Raw genomic sequence first — 15,929 nt, forward strand, 5'->3', positions numbered from 1 at the left:
TAAGGAAAACAATAGGGCCTTCGCCTTTTCAAGGCTTGGGCCCTAATAATCCTTAGGAAAACAATAGGGCCTTCGCCTTTTCAAGGCTTGGGCCCTAAAAATAAAAATCACATGTACATAATTATTCGGTCCGTGTACCTTGCGTTCATTCGTTTTTTGATTTAATATTGAAAGTAGAAAAACAAGAAAACAGTTCCTTTTCGTAATTTATTAATGAACGCAAGGTACACGGACCGTATTCACAGCCTTTGCTCAACACTATGTTGAATCCACTTTGGCATCAATTACAGCATCTAGTCTTTTTGAGTATGATGCTACAAGCTTGGCACACCTATTTTTGGGCAGTTTTTCCCATTCTTCTTTGCAGAACCTCTCAAGCTCCATCAGGTTGGATGGGGAGCGTCGGTGCACAGCCATTTTCAGATCTCTCCTGAGCTGGGCTCTGGCTGGGCCACTCAAGGACATTTACAGAGTTGTCCCGTAGCCACTCCTTTGTTATCTTGGCTGTGTGTGCATAGGGTCGTTGTCCTGTTGGAAGATGAACCTTCGCCCCAGTCTGAGGTCCAGAGCGCTCTGGAGCAGGTTTTCATCAAGGATGTCTATACATTGCTGCATTCATCTTTCCCTCGATACTAACTAGTCTCCCAGTCCCTGCCGCTGAAATACATCCCCACAGCATGATTCTGCCACCACCATGCTTCACTGTAGGGATGGTATTGGCCAGGTGATGAGCGGTGCCTGGTTTCCTCCAGATATGACGCTTGCCATTCAGGCTAAAGAGTTACATTTTTGTTTCATCAGACCAGAGAATTTTGTTTCTCATGGTCTGAGAGTCCTTCAAGTGCCTTTTGGCAAACTCCAGGCGGGCTGTCATGTGCCTTTTACTGAGGAGTGGCTTCCTTCTGTAGGGCTGTGACGGTATGGGATTTTTTTTTTACTGCGGTGAAGAAGCAACAAATCTCGCAGTTTGGCGGTTAACCGACAACCCCAACCCCAATTTTTTTGTGATTTTTTCTAAATGTCGATAAAAAACTATTGCGAAATGACAGCGTTTCCATTAACCGATGTGATGCGACTAAAACGTTTTTTTTTCCTCTCGCGACAAGTCATTCCAAAAATCATGACAATGGACGAATGTAGGTTTATAGCCTATATCAGAGCCACCACACTAAACATTATTACTATTTATGGAAGGAGACGTGGTGTGCTATCCAAGCGTTAATGGCATGGAAAGATACTGCAAACGGCACATAGGCCTAGCCAGGAGTTCCTGGGTGTTTCTCCCTCATTTCTGCTCCGAGGTCTTGATTGTGGCATTTATTTGAGGTTTAGAATTCAGTATTCCTGTAATTATTGTTTATTTTATAAATTTAATAAAGAACTCTGTCTCGTATTATGTCCATGTCAGTGTACTTTTGTGTCCATTCGTTTTTCCTTATATAGCCCGTAATTGCGAAACGAAAAATTAACGGTTGTTGTATTTTTAAAACGCATAGTTGAACACCAAAATTGTAATTTGAACTGTAGGCTACATACCAAATGCTGCGCAAAAAAATAAATATCGACGAATTTTCAGATTTTGTTTATGACTTTTTGCCCCTCTATTAAACATTTAAAATATTCACAAATTAATATGGAAATTTTTTCTTTTAGATTTTACTGGTTTCCTAAGGCCAAATTAGAACCTGGTGTAGGGTCTGGACCCATCAGACACACACTAATTATTCATTATATACAAAGGTTTATGAAACTCCAAAACTAACATCCCAAATGAAACGAACACCAGGGCTGAAACAGTGTCATGTTACAGGGCAGATAAGGAGATTTTACGAGATTTTGGAGTGAGGAGGAATGTGGAATGTGGGATGGAATGTGGCCACATGCGCAAGAGAGAGACAATGGGAAGACAGAAACAATCTTTAATACAGACTTTGCTGCATTAATCATAGACTAACTGATCTATAAATGAACATGCATAAAACTGTGAAAGAAACAGTGTAAATGGTTTACTGTCTTGTGTACTATTATGTATATATTATGGTATGTACCTTGGTATACAACCAACTAACGATCAATGTAACCTCACCTGTATCATGCCTCTTACCTAATTAATCCTCATTTAATGACTCACACTTTGAAGTGCATCACCTTCTTCTAGAATGCAGTGTGGATGTGTTATATCTATCTGAGCATTAATGAAGGTATAACCACGCAAAAGACTCGTAAATTAACTAGAGCACCCTTCCCACTCGGACATTTCACCTTGCTTATTGGTCTAGTCAACCCTTAGGGGTTGGATCTTTCTCAGGCTTTATTAGAGACAGTCCACATGTGACCTCCCTCTCTTAGTTTTTCATCCAGCCGCAACACTGTTTCTGGTGATACTGGTGAACCCCCTCCACGGGGGCCCCAGGGCCCAGCAGGCCTTGATCCAACCAGATATGGGCTCATGCAGGAGAGAGAAGACTCTCTCACAAAGAACCAAGGACAATCTCAGGAGTTTGGAACCAGGACTCCAACCAACAACGACTCCAATCACCCACTCTTCCGACTTCCTCACTTCTCCTGGGTGCTCGGCGTGGCCTCAACAGGGCCCAGGGCCCCAGGCCTTGACCAAACCAGCCATGTGCTCATGGAGAAAGATAACTTTCAAACAACTTCCACTTGCCATTGCCGGAACCCTCAACGACTTCAATTTTCCACAACTTCAAGAATTGTTCCCACTACAAATGCAAGTATTCAATTCAATGAAATGTGAAAATGAAATACTGTTGGTTCTTCTCATAGTTAGATGGATCTTCCCCATTGTTACATCATTCCATCTCTCACTCCTTTTTCCTACACATGTATTTATGTATGTTTGTTTAGTTTATTCATGTTTATGATTTAGTTAATACAACTTGTGCACTTTATGTATTTGGTTCTGATTCACTGCTTGCAAACAAAGTCTCTTTTACGATCTTGATCTTGCTACATGCTCAAAGCGCTGTACATGCTAAGAAATAATTATTCTTCTGTGGCCATTGAAGATACCCTTTTCTTAGAATAAATTAATAATCAAAAGAGTTCGTTGGACGAACTGATTAATTGATTGTAATATTAATTTAGCCATGTCAAGTTAATCCAATTAACTGACCCAAATATTCATAATTAATCATAACAAGTTATTATTGATTATTAATATTTCCTAGAGCTAAGTTCCTTACACTGGAAATTACATTTTTCCCACAGTGCTGGATGAGAAGAGCCATATAACCACAGCATACAGAAAGGTGATTTATAGGTGAGCTATAGGCTATAATAAATGTGTCTGAAAAAATAATGAGGCATTTTAATTGTTTATTAATAAACTATTGTTTTCTAAATCAGTGTCGGCTAAAACATATCTCCATCTCCGCTGTGAAGCGGATGCACCTTTAGAGAGAAATGCATGTTTCAGACGTATTACATAATTAGAAGGTAGGTAGGCCTACCGCTATTAACTTTCGATTCGAATTTGTTCGTTTTAAAGTGGAAATTTCAAGCTTTAGCCTACATAGGCGATATTTTGTTTCAGTTCTCGCGCTCCAGTTCACGGAGACCATGAAACCGCGCCTGATTGTTTTATTTTATTTTACAAAAGCACAACGTTTTCTTGTTATTGTGAGTTTAAACAAATAAAAGTAGTTGCGAATAATGTATAATTATTTTCTGTATGACCAGAAATGATAGAGTATTTTAAGTTGTTTCCACTGTTGATAGGAAAATGCAAGTGTTCATGCCCGCGCCTCCGTGCCGTGCAGTGCGCGCATATGTTTAATGGACTGTCCCTCCCTTGCGCAGGAAGCGTTTTTTTTTTCTCCAGAAGACCTTGAACATAGGACTCGCGGAATACAGTAAATTATAAGCAAAGATTAATGTGTTTATAGTTCATATCACACACCATATGCACTCCTGTAACTTTCAGCAGAAAAAAAGTGCGGTGATGACCTCCGCGGTAGGCATCTCATTAACGCGATATTGCGGTGATGCGGTTATCGTCACACCCCTACCATACAGGTCTGATTGGTGGAGTGCTGCAGAGTCATCTTCATTTATAGTTGTACAGAGATAGTTGTTCTTCTGGAAGGTTCTCCTCTCTCCACAGAGAAACGCTGGAGCTCTGTCAGAGTGACCATCGGTTTCTTGGTCACCTCCCAGACTAAGGCCCTTCTCCCGATCGCTCAATTTGGCCGGGCGGCCAGCTCTAGGAAGTGTCCTGGTGGTTCCGAACTTCTTCCATTTACGGATGATGGAAGCCACTGTGCTCATTGGGATCTTCAATGCTGCAGAAATTTTTCTGTACCTTCCCCAGATCTGTGTCTCGATACAATCCTGTCTCGAAGGTCTGCAGACATATCATGGCTAGGTTTGTGCTCTGACAGGCACTGTTAACTGTGGGACTTTATATAGACAGATGTGTGCCTTTCCAAATCATGTCCAATCAACTGAATTTACCACAGGTGGAATCCAATTAAGTTAACACCGGAGCTCAATTTTGAGAGTCATGGCAAAGGCTGTGTTTATTTTTAATACATTTGCAAAGATTTCAAACAAACTTCTTTCACATTGTCATTATGGGGTATTGTTCATAGAATTTTGAGGAAAATAATGAATTTAATCCATTTTGGAATAAGGCTGTAACAAAATGTGGAAAAAGTGAAGCGCTGTGAATACTTTCCGGATGACCTGTATGTAAAAACCATAATAAATGGGTCCTTTTGTGAAGAGAAACTGATTTGATTTAGAGAATATATATTTATGTATAATCTACCTGACTTAAACATCTGGTCAGCCATGATCAAATCATTCAGGGTGCTGATGTTGTCCCATCCAGGCAGAAACACTAGAATTGCTCCATCCTGAAAGACAAAGCAGCATCAATGTGTCAACCATATCACATACTTTTTAAAAAAAATATCGTTCAATATTTTGGGGTCAGTAAGATATTTTATTTTTAAGAAAGTAATACTTGTATTTAGTAAGTAGGCATAAATAGATCAAAAGTGACAGTACAATCATTTAACCCCCTGGGGTCGGCGGTCGCGCCAGCGATACCAGCTCACTTTTTTTCTTATCAAAAGAGACTCAAAATACTCTGTTGATTTTGATCTTACATATAAGTGTTGTACATCATTAGATCCTGTTAAGTGTCTATTTTTTTTGTGGATACTCACAATAAAAACAAAGTGTTGTGCTTTTCGCCAAATAAAGAAAAAAAAACATGATGCGAGTTCTGTGTTCTCTCTGTCAGTGAAGTCCATTCTGAAACGCGTCCGAAAATGAACTGTAACTCAGTGAATACTCAGTCAAGCAGGAATACAGGCACACAGGCATGAAGCTTGAATTATCGTCTTGTAAATGAATATAATAAAAAAAACAAATATTCTCAGTTAATGTAATCTGTTTGAAAAAAGAGATATGTCAGTCATTTTCTTTTCAGCTCATTATAGCTCATTAAGTTTTAATGTAACCACCACGCCCACAGAGAGCACGCGCTATTCAAACGCAAATGATCTGAGGCAAGCCACGCAAACGTGTCAACGCCCACAACAGCTGGACAAAACACATCAAGTTTAATAAGAATCATTTACTTTATGTCGTCTTGCTACGCTGTGAGGGATAATACTATCTAATAACCTTGGAAAAACGTACCTCAGAAGTGCTGGTAGTTTCATTTCGAGGAGCAATGGATCAAGCTGACGTGAATAGTAGCAAGTTATTTATTCTTAAGTGCTTTGTTCTAATCGCGATATGGAATAGTGTCTGTAAACCACAAAAGACTGTTTAAATATGAATCGCATGTCTGTGTGTGAATTAATGAATGAACGGCACTGATGCGTGCTGTTGTTTACTACTTAAACTGTGCCGTTCATTCAAACTCGACCAAGCTTTGATCAAACTATAGAAGAGTAAAAATAGACTGAAATATGTTGAAATAAAATGTCTTTGTATAAGCAACAAACTGCAAATTAACATTTATATGCTAATATATCATACACACGATATGTTACAGACTAAATATGAATGTTTTTGTTGATCGATAGTTTTTGGATAGATTATAAAGTTTTTACTGTAAAAAAAGACTACTGCCACATTAAATAAGCTTTTGTTTGCCAATTTCTGCTCATATGTTAAATATATAGTATGGGATGTTTTGTCAAAAATAAAGTATGTATATTGAATTATCAACTAAGATGTTATAGTGTTTGTTCCAATATTCAAACTAATGAATCCTTACCTTTGAAATATGTATGATAAAATATATACTATTTACAAAGAAAGATTACACTTGAAATATTAGTAAAATTGCAATGGTTGTTGTAATTGTAACTTTTTTTTAGTGTTTTATTAGTGACAATTTTGGGGAGAGGATACATATTCCAAAACTTTCTGAAAATACAGTATGAGAATTAACTACACAATTACTAGAAATGTTTACCTTGGATATTATACAATTTGCATGCATACAAAATTTGTGGAAAAAGACACATTTTTTCAAGACGTTTCCAACTCTAACTTTGAACCAATTCTATAGAATATATATATATATATATATATATATATATATATTCATTCTACAGAATTGGATTTCTGTAGGATAATGTGACACTGAAGAAGGGAGCAATTCAGCAATCATCACATGAATATATTATTAAAATATATGAAAGAAGAAAAAAAAAATATTTTAAATTGTAATATTGTTTCACAATTTAACTGTTTTTACTGTATTTTCGATCAAATAAATGCAGTCTTGATGAGCATAAAGGCTTTCAAAAACATTCTAAAAATCTTACCAACCTCTATTTTACACAAACTGCAGTGCTCATTTCAGGTTAGAAATTTGAACAACCCCCTAACAAGCAAGGATGACAATCATTTAAAAAAAACACCAACATATCTACTTGGGATCAGAATATCACAGACTTTGGTCTGGACTCTTTTTCACTTGGGCATGTAAACCACATAACAACAACTCAGAATACCCTGGCAACCACACAGCATGACACTACAAACAATACCCTAGCAACAACATAACACCTTGGAAGCCACCCTCAACAGCCTAGTATCACCTATGTGTCATATCAAATGTGACTTAACCACTCAACCACACACACTTACTTGCAAACAAAGACACCATTAATGAACTCACATGGTCAAAATCAAAAGACATTTTCGAGTTCCTAAATCACCACAAGCACAAACTGCATTTCCACACTGCGATCTGATGGGTAATTTTGGTCCTAAAATGGAGCCGCCTACAAAGTCAGATAAAGTGAATCAAATCTATTATGTTAGCAAAAGCAATCCGATGGTTTACCCTCATAAAAATTCAGTCGGAAGGCAGGAGGGAGATAAAACATGAAGTGTTCCTAGGCGGCCCTGGTTCTATATTTAACACCCCAGCAACATCATATCAAGGGTACATGACAAATTAAACAGAATCAACTTGCTCTTGCAGTGCATGCTTGCACATGAACGTGTCACTGGTTGTGCATTCCAACAGGAATCGGTATGTGTATGAATACTTTTCAGAGCATTCTGTGACCCAGATTCCCCTGTGTGGAGCAAAACAAACCTGACAATAAAAAGCCCATTATTCCCAAATGTTATGGTTAATTATCAAAACTTAATCTTCCTGTTCTGCTGTGACATCCAGGACTGTGACACTGATGACGCAAGTGCTCCTTTCTACAAAAACTTTTGCTCTTCATCTTACTCCCAGACAAAGACAACAAATACTTTGAAGTATGAACTAGTCCCATCACATCTGCCTCACAGTACAGAGCAGGTTATTTGCCTGTTATTTTAGAGGTTATGTTTTCAAGCCAGAGCTTATTTCTTCTTAGACACGTACAATCTTACAATTGCAATTCTCGCCTCCTATAAGACAACCCACTCTGCGTTTTTTTTTTTTGCTGCACTATCCTAGTAAGGGTCAGTGGACTCTTAACTGCCATACAGTAATTCAATTTATATACAATTATGCTGTATCACGAAATGTAAATGTTTGACTACATAACTTTAGACAAAGATAATCTTAGTTCGCCAACATGAACACCATGGCTCAATGTGTCATTAAGCATGTACCTTCTAACCACTAGGTAATCAATCTTCAGTTGATTACAATTTTGGGGTATGACCTAAAATAATAAAAGTGGTATTATCAGACTAGGCCCAAACTGACATTTGGTGAGGACTTGGTGATTTGTGCACCAAGAAAGATTGTACAGAACAAATTGAAGTGCTGATTTGATTTTTTTATCCAAATAATATTCTGTGTAAATATAAATATAAAATATACATATCTGTGTAATATAAAATGTAAAACCATTTATTCAATTAATTTTTCAAAATGTAGTCAAATAAATTCATCTTTTAGATATAAAATATTTTTAAATGCATTTTCAATTGTATTTTGAAAAACCATTTGATCTCGCAATCTTAGTTAATCTTAATTTCAACATTTACTAATACATTATTAAAATCAAAGGTTGTATTTGCTAACATTAGTTAATGCACCATGAAATAACTTGAACAAACAATGAACAGCTGGATTTGTATTAACTAACATTAACAAATATGAATAAATACTCTAACAAGTGTATTGCTCATTGTTAGTTCATGTTAGTTAATACATTAACTAATGTTAACTAATGAACCTTATTGTAAAGTGTTACATATAATATATATATAATAAAGGAATGGTCCAAAAAGTTAAGAGAAGATATCATCACCCTTCACAAACAAGGAACAGGATACAAAAAGATGGAGAAGGCAATAAATGTTCTTAGAGATACCGTTGGAAGCATAGTTCGCAAGTTCAAAGTTAAAGGAACAGTGGTTACACTACCTGGACGTTGCAGAAAAGGAAGATATCAACGATTGCAACCAGATTTATGAGAAGACAGGCTCAGAAAACCCTCGAGTGGCTGCAAAAGACCTGTAGCAAGACTTGGTGGCAGCTTTCAGCTTTCACAGCTTTCAGCTTCCACAGTAAGGCACGTAACTCCAAGCCGTACACCACTACTGACCCAAAAGCACAAGAAAAGTCATCTCAAATTTGCAATCAAATTGTCAGGGCGGGCTTTATACGATGATGGACAGATAGTTCAACCGTAATGTAATCATCCACATCACCAAATAGCGCTTGGGATGAATTCGTTTACAACAAAGAGCTGCCGCTGGAGAATTTAAATGTGTAGATTCAGCTATCTGAATGTGTAGATTTGTTATAGAAAATGTAGACAGCGCATTCATTTTAAAAGAGGAACAGAGAACCGCGATCAAGGCATTTGTCGATCCAATTGAGTGCAGAGGCATTTTCTTTCCTGGTTCGGTTGAAACACGCCCCATAATCACAGCCCAATGGAGCAGCATCAGACTCATATTCTGACTAGAATCTGAGTATGACGACGTCAGGCTAGACAATGATCCCAAGCATACCTCAAATTCCACCAATAGTTGGGGGCCTTAAGGACATAAATAGGTAATTTCGCGCAAATTCATCCCATTGTTCGCGCAAATTCATCTACAAGCACCAAATTTGGCACAGATGGAGCTGAGGGCATACTGAAATGATTTAGCCAGGGCGCCCAAGCCAATGGTCCCTGAGACCAAGATGGCGGCCAAATCCAATATGGCCGCCGCCTGAAAGGGATTCGACTATAGCTTTTGAGCCAGATGAGATACAAATACAAACTTGATGTCTATTTGAACTTTTTTGACAATGGGAAACCCATAGGAATACTTACATTTATGATTGGGTATATCAGGACCCCCCAAATTCCCTAAATACAATATGGCCGCTGTCCGAAAAAGGGTTTTGACAACTTTTGAACCAAATGAAAACTTAATGTCTATTTAATTTTTTTACCATGACAAACACACGGGAATGCTTACATTTGTGATTGCCTATGTTTATACCCCACATTTGCATTTACAAGAAAGCAACTACCTGATCATTCATACTTTCCAAATATTCCCACCAATTTTCTAATTGATAATGTAGGGAAGGCATATATGAGGGAGAGTCAGAATTCCATCATAGATTTGGGAAATACTGAGCAAATATTGAGAATACTAGTTGATTGTATGGACTGTGGTGGAGCAGCTGTTTAGTACTACTCCATGCTTGTGAGCAAGATGGACAACAACGGTGAAAGATGAAGATGACCAATGTGACCACCCTGCATGTTTGGGTCACGAACGTGTTTGGTTATTTGTATGTATATTGTTTTGTATTTGTATGTCTATTTCAATTTATATACAGTATATATGTTTTATTTAAATTACTTTGAACTGTTCAATGCAAACTCATAATTAGTTGCATTTTCTGAATTCTGAGTGGCAGTTGGAAGTTGAGAGTTGCCATGACGACTGTTGTGCATCCTCAAACAACACAGAGAGGACCACTGGGAAAAAACACAGTTTTGTCACTCTCACTCTCACTTATTACTTGACGATGGAACGGAGGGGATTGACCACTTCTAGAAGTTGTGTCACCAATATGGCCTCTACCTCTGGTAGTAATGTTACCAGCAGCAACATCAACTGGGACTTATGCTGCCTATGCAAACAAGAAGCTAATGAACCACTGCAAAAACCCAAACCCAAAGAGGAAAGACGTTTATCATTAGAAAGGGATCTAAAAGGCTTCCTCGATGTTGCTAAATGTTCTCCCTTCTTCTGTGAATGTAACCATTGATCAGCTGAATAATGGATCAGGTATCGCATAAACACTAAAAACACACAATGCTAAGTATCATAAACGATATAGAAGCTACTGCAGTAGTTCTCGTGTTAAAAGAGTGCGAAATGATGATGATGCCCCGGCTTTAGTGAATCCAAAAAAACTTAGATCATGCCAGCCTAAAGCAGGTGGTAGGCCTATTCATTGTGTGATATGTGAGGGGGAGGATACAGATTACCTTCACAAGGCAGTAACAGACAATATTGATTCTAATATGAAGTCCTGGGCAGAAGCCAGTAAAAACTTTAAGCTTCTTGGAAGACTCCTTACCCAAGCATCCAATGTGCACGCAGCAGACGTTTACTATCACACCAAATGCTATGTTAGATTGCGTGATACAGCAAGGCGGCAATCTCAGGACACTTCCAGGGTGTCAGAGGGGGAAGCATCTTCCAATGAGTGGGGGACAACGTTTGACCATCTAACCATTGCACAAATAGTTGCCCTAGTTGAGCATTCAAATAGCCCTTTTACAATTTCCTATTTACGACAACTCTACAGGGACCTTATGGAAGACCGCGGGCATTCATGTCTTTATTATGAGCCCCACACAACACGGTTTAAGGAATACCTCCTCAGCCATTTCCCTGATTGGACAGAGTACCGGAAAGGCAAGGACACATATATCGCAAGCAAGGAACAAGTGTCTGAGAGAGTAGTTACCGCTCACGATTCCAACCAGATAAACCAGGATGAAGCATTACTGTTAATGAGGGCTGCCTTGATCTTATACAACTATTGCTTACAGCCAGGCTACATATTTGATGGCTCTTTCCCGTCCAACTGTCTAACAACATCTGTTGCTGAACCCTTACGAGTGTTCAATGACATCATACTTCAGGGACCAGCGCTCCTCAAACCCAGTGCAGCAAATATAGAGGATGCCAAGCTGAAACGTAGAACGAAAATAGCATGCCTCATCACCCAATGTCAGAAGTACAATGCATATATCGGCAACAGACACCTCTCCAAGACTGATGCAATACGCCATAGCAAGGACCGAGAGATGCCATTTCCACTTTATTGTGGTCTCAAATTGCATGGAATTGGACGCCGGAAAGGGGACATCGATGAAGCACATGCACAAGGGCTATCGGTGTCGTATAAACGAATCATGGAAGTGAAGCAGTCACTGGCACACGCAGTATGTAAACGACACAATTAGATGGCATTGTTCTTCCTACTAATCTTCGTCAGCATGTCTTTACCACTTATGATGTTGACAACCTTGATGGCCAGAGCAAAGGAAACTTCTCAAAGAACGAGTTCCATGGAACTGCACTGAGTGCTACAAATCACCTCTCTCGTGACAATCTGGGACTTAAGCATCCTCAAATAAAGGTAGACTCTGAAGATTCATCCACACCCAAACTTCCAGACTCATATACACTTGTGAAGCCAGCAGAGCTAAAAAAATTAGATATAATGGCACCTAGAAGTGGCACTTGTCCTATCCGACCATCGCATGATCTTGTGCATAGAGCCAAAGTGAAAGATGAGAGTTGGTTGTTGAATGGCAAAGGCATAATTGATCAGGATATATTAGGTGAAAAGGATGTTATTACATGGTCAGGTTTTAACTCACACCTTTTGAATGATGACACAGTGAAACCCCGTGCTGAAATAGGAGTGTATCGCCTATTCCCAGACAAAGCAGCCTCTGCATCCATGATGAAGCATGCAATGGAACTAGCACAGGAAGGCACATCATTCCTGAATCCCGGCAAGATTGCTGTCCTTGGTGCTGATCAACCATTGTATGCCATAGCAAAGCAGCTTCAATGGCAATATCCTGAGACACTTAAAGATAAGCTCATCTTGATGATGGGAGCATTACATATCGAAGACAAAGCTTATCTTATGATGGGGAAGCTGCTCCGTGATTCAGGTTGGACAACCATCCTTTCCCAGGCACTTTAGTCACTCTAGTCACTTTCCTGACTAAAGGACGTGCTCAGTCTGTCCTCAATGAGCACCATATCAAACGAACACAGTACTACCACCAGGTCACTCTCATGTCTCTTTATATTCTCAAGCAGAAAGCATACACTATCTACTGTGCAGATCTTCTAGGCCCACTGGAAACATTTGAAATGTGGGACCAACGATCTCAAGCCGAGTTCCCAGAGTTCAAGTACTGGTCATGGAGGTGGAGTTCCTACTCTGTCGATTCATTCGGTCACTTCGGGAAGTAAACTTTCAGCTTTATGTTCAAGTTTGTGATGAACTGTGTGCTTGGTTTCATGTGATGGATCACACAAACTATGCCCGTTGGTTACCCATCCATGTGCGAGACATGGTTGAGCTGTCTGAAAAACATCCTGCCGTTAATGAAGAGTTCATGAAGGGGAACTTCGTAGTGCAGTGGTCAGAGCGCAAGTTCAGCTTGATTGCAAAAGATCAGTCCCATGAGCAGTCAAACAAAATCCTGCAATCCTGTGGCGGTGCAGCTGGACTCTATGAAAACCCTGAAGCCCTCACGCTCTTCATGCTGGCTGGGCCTGACTGTGCCAGATTAGTACAAGAGTTTCAAGCTGTGTATGATAGCAGCTCATCATCATCATTATCATCTCATCAAGAAGAGGCACACAGCTTACAAGTCATGTTCAGGAAGGATGTCAAATCCTTTACCGAGGTTATGGAAACCCATGGAAATCCCTTCTTATCAGCGAATCATGACCTCATAGCACTCGACACCCAAGATATTATGTAAAGAGAAGTGGCTGATTCGCTCACTACTGCTCACGAAGTTGGTATAGCCCTACATGTGGCCTATGTAGAGCAGCGACTTGACAAGGTCACAAAAAGCCTGTATCAGATATGATCCCTCGGGCAAATATACTGACATTTGCCAATCGAGCTGACACAAAAGCCAAGCACAAAACAAAAAATGGGATTCACAAGCAAAACATGACACTCGTCACACAACTGTTCCTTTCCCTTCAGTCCAGGCCTGATGCAGACATGGCAGAATTCTTCAGGTTCGAAAATCAAAGGGAGCCACCTAGCATTTCCCACCAGGGGCGTTTACGCAGTGGTACAAAGTCAGACATTCTCGAATGCATGAAGTTGTAAAAAAAAACCCATGTAGCAGCAGCAAGAGATGCAACTGTAGTTGTACTTGATGGTGCTGTGATGGTCCAAATGGTCCGGCCAACTACTGAAAAAACATTCCATGACTACGTTAACACCAATATTGCTGGGTTTGTGAGGTCACACATGAGCTATGAATGTGTCACGCGATTGGATATTGTGTTTGATACATATCCAGAGGAGAACCTCAAAACACAAACTCACCAACGCAGAGGAACCGGATCAAGAACTAAAGTAGATGGGAGAACTCCAATTCCAAAACGTAACTGGAACAGTGACTTCCTGAAAAATGAGGACAACAAGGATGAACTATTTGGATATATCAGTGAAGAGATAACCAAGCATGGCATGTCAGGTAAACTCCTCCTTTCCACCAAGAAAGATGCGGTACTCTCCAACAGACCAGAGTATGACATGTCTGCCCTTCAGCCTTGTAATCATCCAGAAGCAGATACAAGAAAAATCCTGCATCTTGCACATGCTGGGGCCAATGGCCATAAAAAGGCATTTGTCCGGACTGTCGACAGCGATGTTGTCATCCTTGCCATCCGCTTCTTCAACACACTTGGCCTCACAGAGCTCTGGATCGGCTTTGCAGGTGGAAAAAACTATAGGGACATTCCTGCTCATGAAATCAGCAAGGATCTTGGTCCCCAGAAGTCACTGGCCTTACCACTCTTCCACGCTTTAACAGGCTGTGACACAACCTCAGCCTTCCTGGGCCATGGGAAAAAGAGTGCATGGGCAGCTTGGGAGGCAACACCAGATCTCACAGAATCCCTGGTTACCCTTACCTTAGAGCCTGAAGAGATGAACAATGACGTCCATGTCCAAATACTGGAGCGTATGGTCGTCATCATGTACAGCAAGAGCTGTGGTTCCAGCCGTGTAGATGAAGCTAGACATCACCTTTTCTCGAATGGTACCAAGTCTCTCAAGAACCTGCCTCCCACCCAAGCTACACTGATTCAGCACATCAAAAGAGCACTGCTGCAGGCCAGCTTCTACTGGAATCAGGCAACCGCTGTCCAGCAAGATATCCCAGATGGACTAATCTCGGAGACGCCAGTAAAGCCTGCACCATTCTCCTCCACTGTGGCTGCAAGACAGCATGCAGAGGGCACTGCAAGTGCTGTAAAGCCGGAGTTCGTTGCACTTCTATATGTGCATGTGAGGGTGCTTGTACAAACAATGATGGTGGAGACGATGAGAGATCCGGTGATTGTGAGGGATAATGATAATTCATGTGAGAGACCATGAGAATTCACTGTTGTTTTTTTATGTTATTGCTGTTTTTTTGTTATGTTGTTTTGCTAACCTTTAAGAGTTTTGGACAAATTATTTTTATTATTAAACTATATTATTCTTTTAACAATTTGACAATATAAATATTGCCTTGCAATAATGTGTCTTATTCTTTCTTTTATGATTACACTTTGAAATGTATTCACCTGTGGTACAATGAAAAGCATTTCACTTTTATAAGAAAATTAATCAACATTGAGAATAACCTTCAAAGTTGTGGTAAAAAAAAAGAACTTTCAACCACAGTCTTGAAAAGAATACAGGTTCCAGACTTACACAAGCATAAATATAAATATGCCAATGGACTTCCTGTGATCAATAAACATAAAATAGACACCACATCCTCATTTGTAGCGCATTTGGTTCAAAATTTGTAGCCAAAACCCTTTTTTCGGACAGCGGCCATATTGTATTTAGGGAATTTGCGGGGTCCTGATATACCCAATCATAAATGTAAGTATTCCTATGGGTTTCCTATTGTCAAAAAAGGTAAAATAGATATCAAATTTGTATTTGTATCTCATCTGGCTCAAAAGCTATAGTCGAATCCCTTTCAGGCGGCGGCCATATTGGATTTGGCCGCCATCTTGGTCTCAGGGACCATTGGCTTGGGCGCCCTGGCTAAATCATTTCAGTATGCCCTCAGCTACATCTGTGCCAAATTTGGTGCTTGTAGATGAATTTGCATTTCAGTTGAATTTGGGGAAATCACTTGAAACATTTGTTGTGTTGAGCTATTTCAATTACTTTTGTTTGATTT

At 39.7% G+C, this 15,929-nt stretch overlaps 1 protein-coding gene across 1 annotated transcript in view; it reads right to left on the minus strand.

The window, feature by feature from the left end:
- The window catches only part of dhx36 (DEAH (Asp-Glu-Ala-His) box polypeptide 36), a 119,065-nt gene that overhangs the window by 36,854 nt on the left and 66,282 nt on the right, over window positions 1–15,929 (minus strand). The window contains exon 12 of the mRNA XM_056238753.1: window positions 4,793–4,880. Coding sequence (XP_056094728.1) covers window positions 4,793–4,880 — 88 coding nt within the window. The remainder of the gene's footprint in view (window positions 1–4,792; window positions 4,881–15,929) is intronic.

Source organism: Rhinichthys klamathensis, unplaced genomic scaffold (genome assembly GCF_029890125.1).
Source record: "Rhinichthys klamathensis goyatoka isolate OS25496 unplaced genomic scaffold, OSU_Roscu_1.1 h1tg000538l_1, whole genome shotgun sequence".
Classification (NCBI taxonomy): Eukaryota; Metazoa; Chordata; class Actinopteri; order Cypriniformes; family Leuciscidae; genus Rhinichthys; species Rhinichthys klamathensis.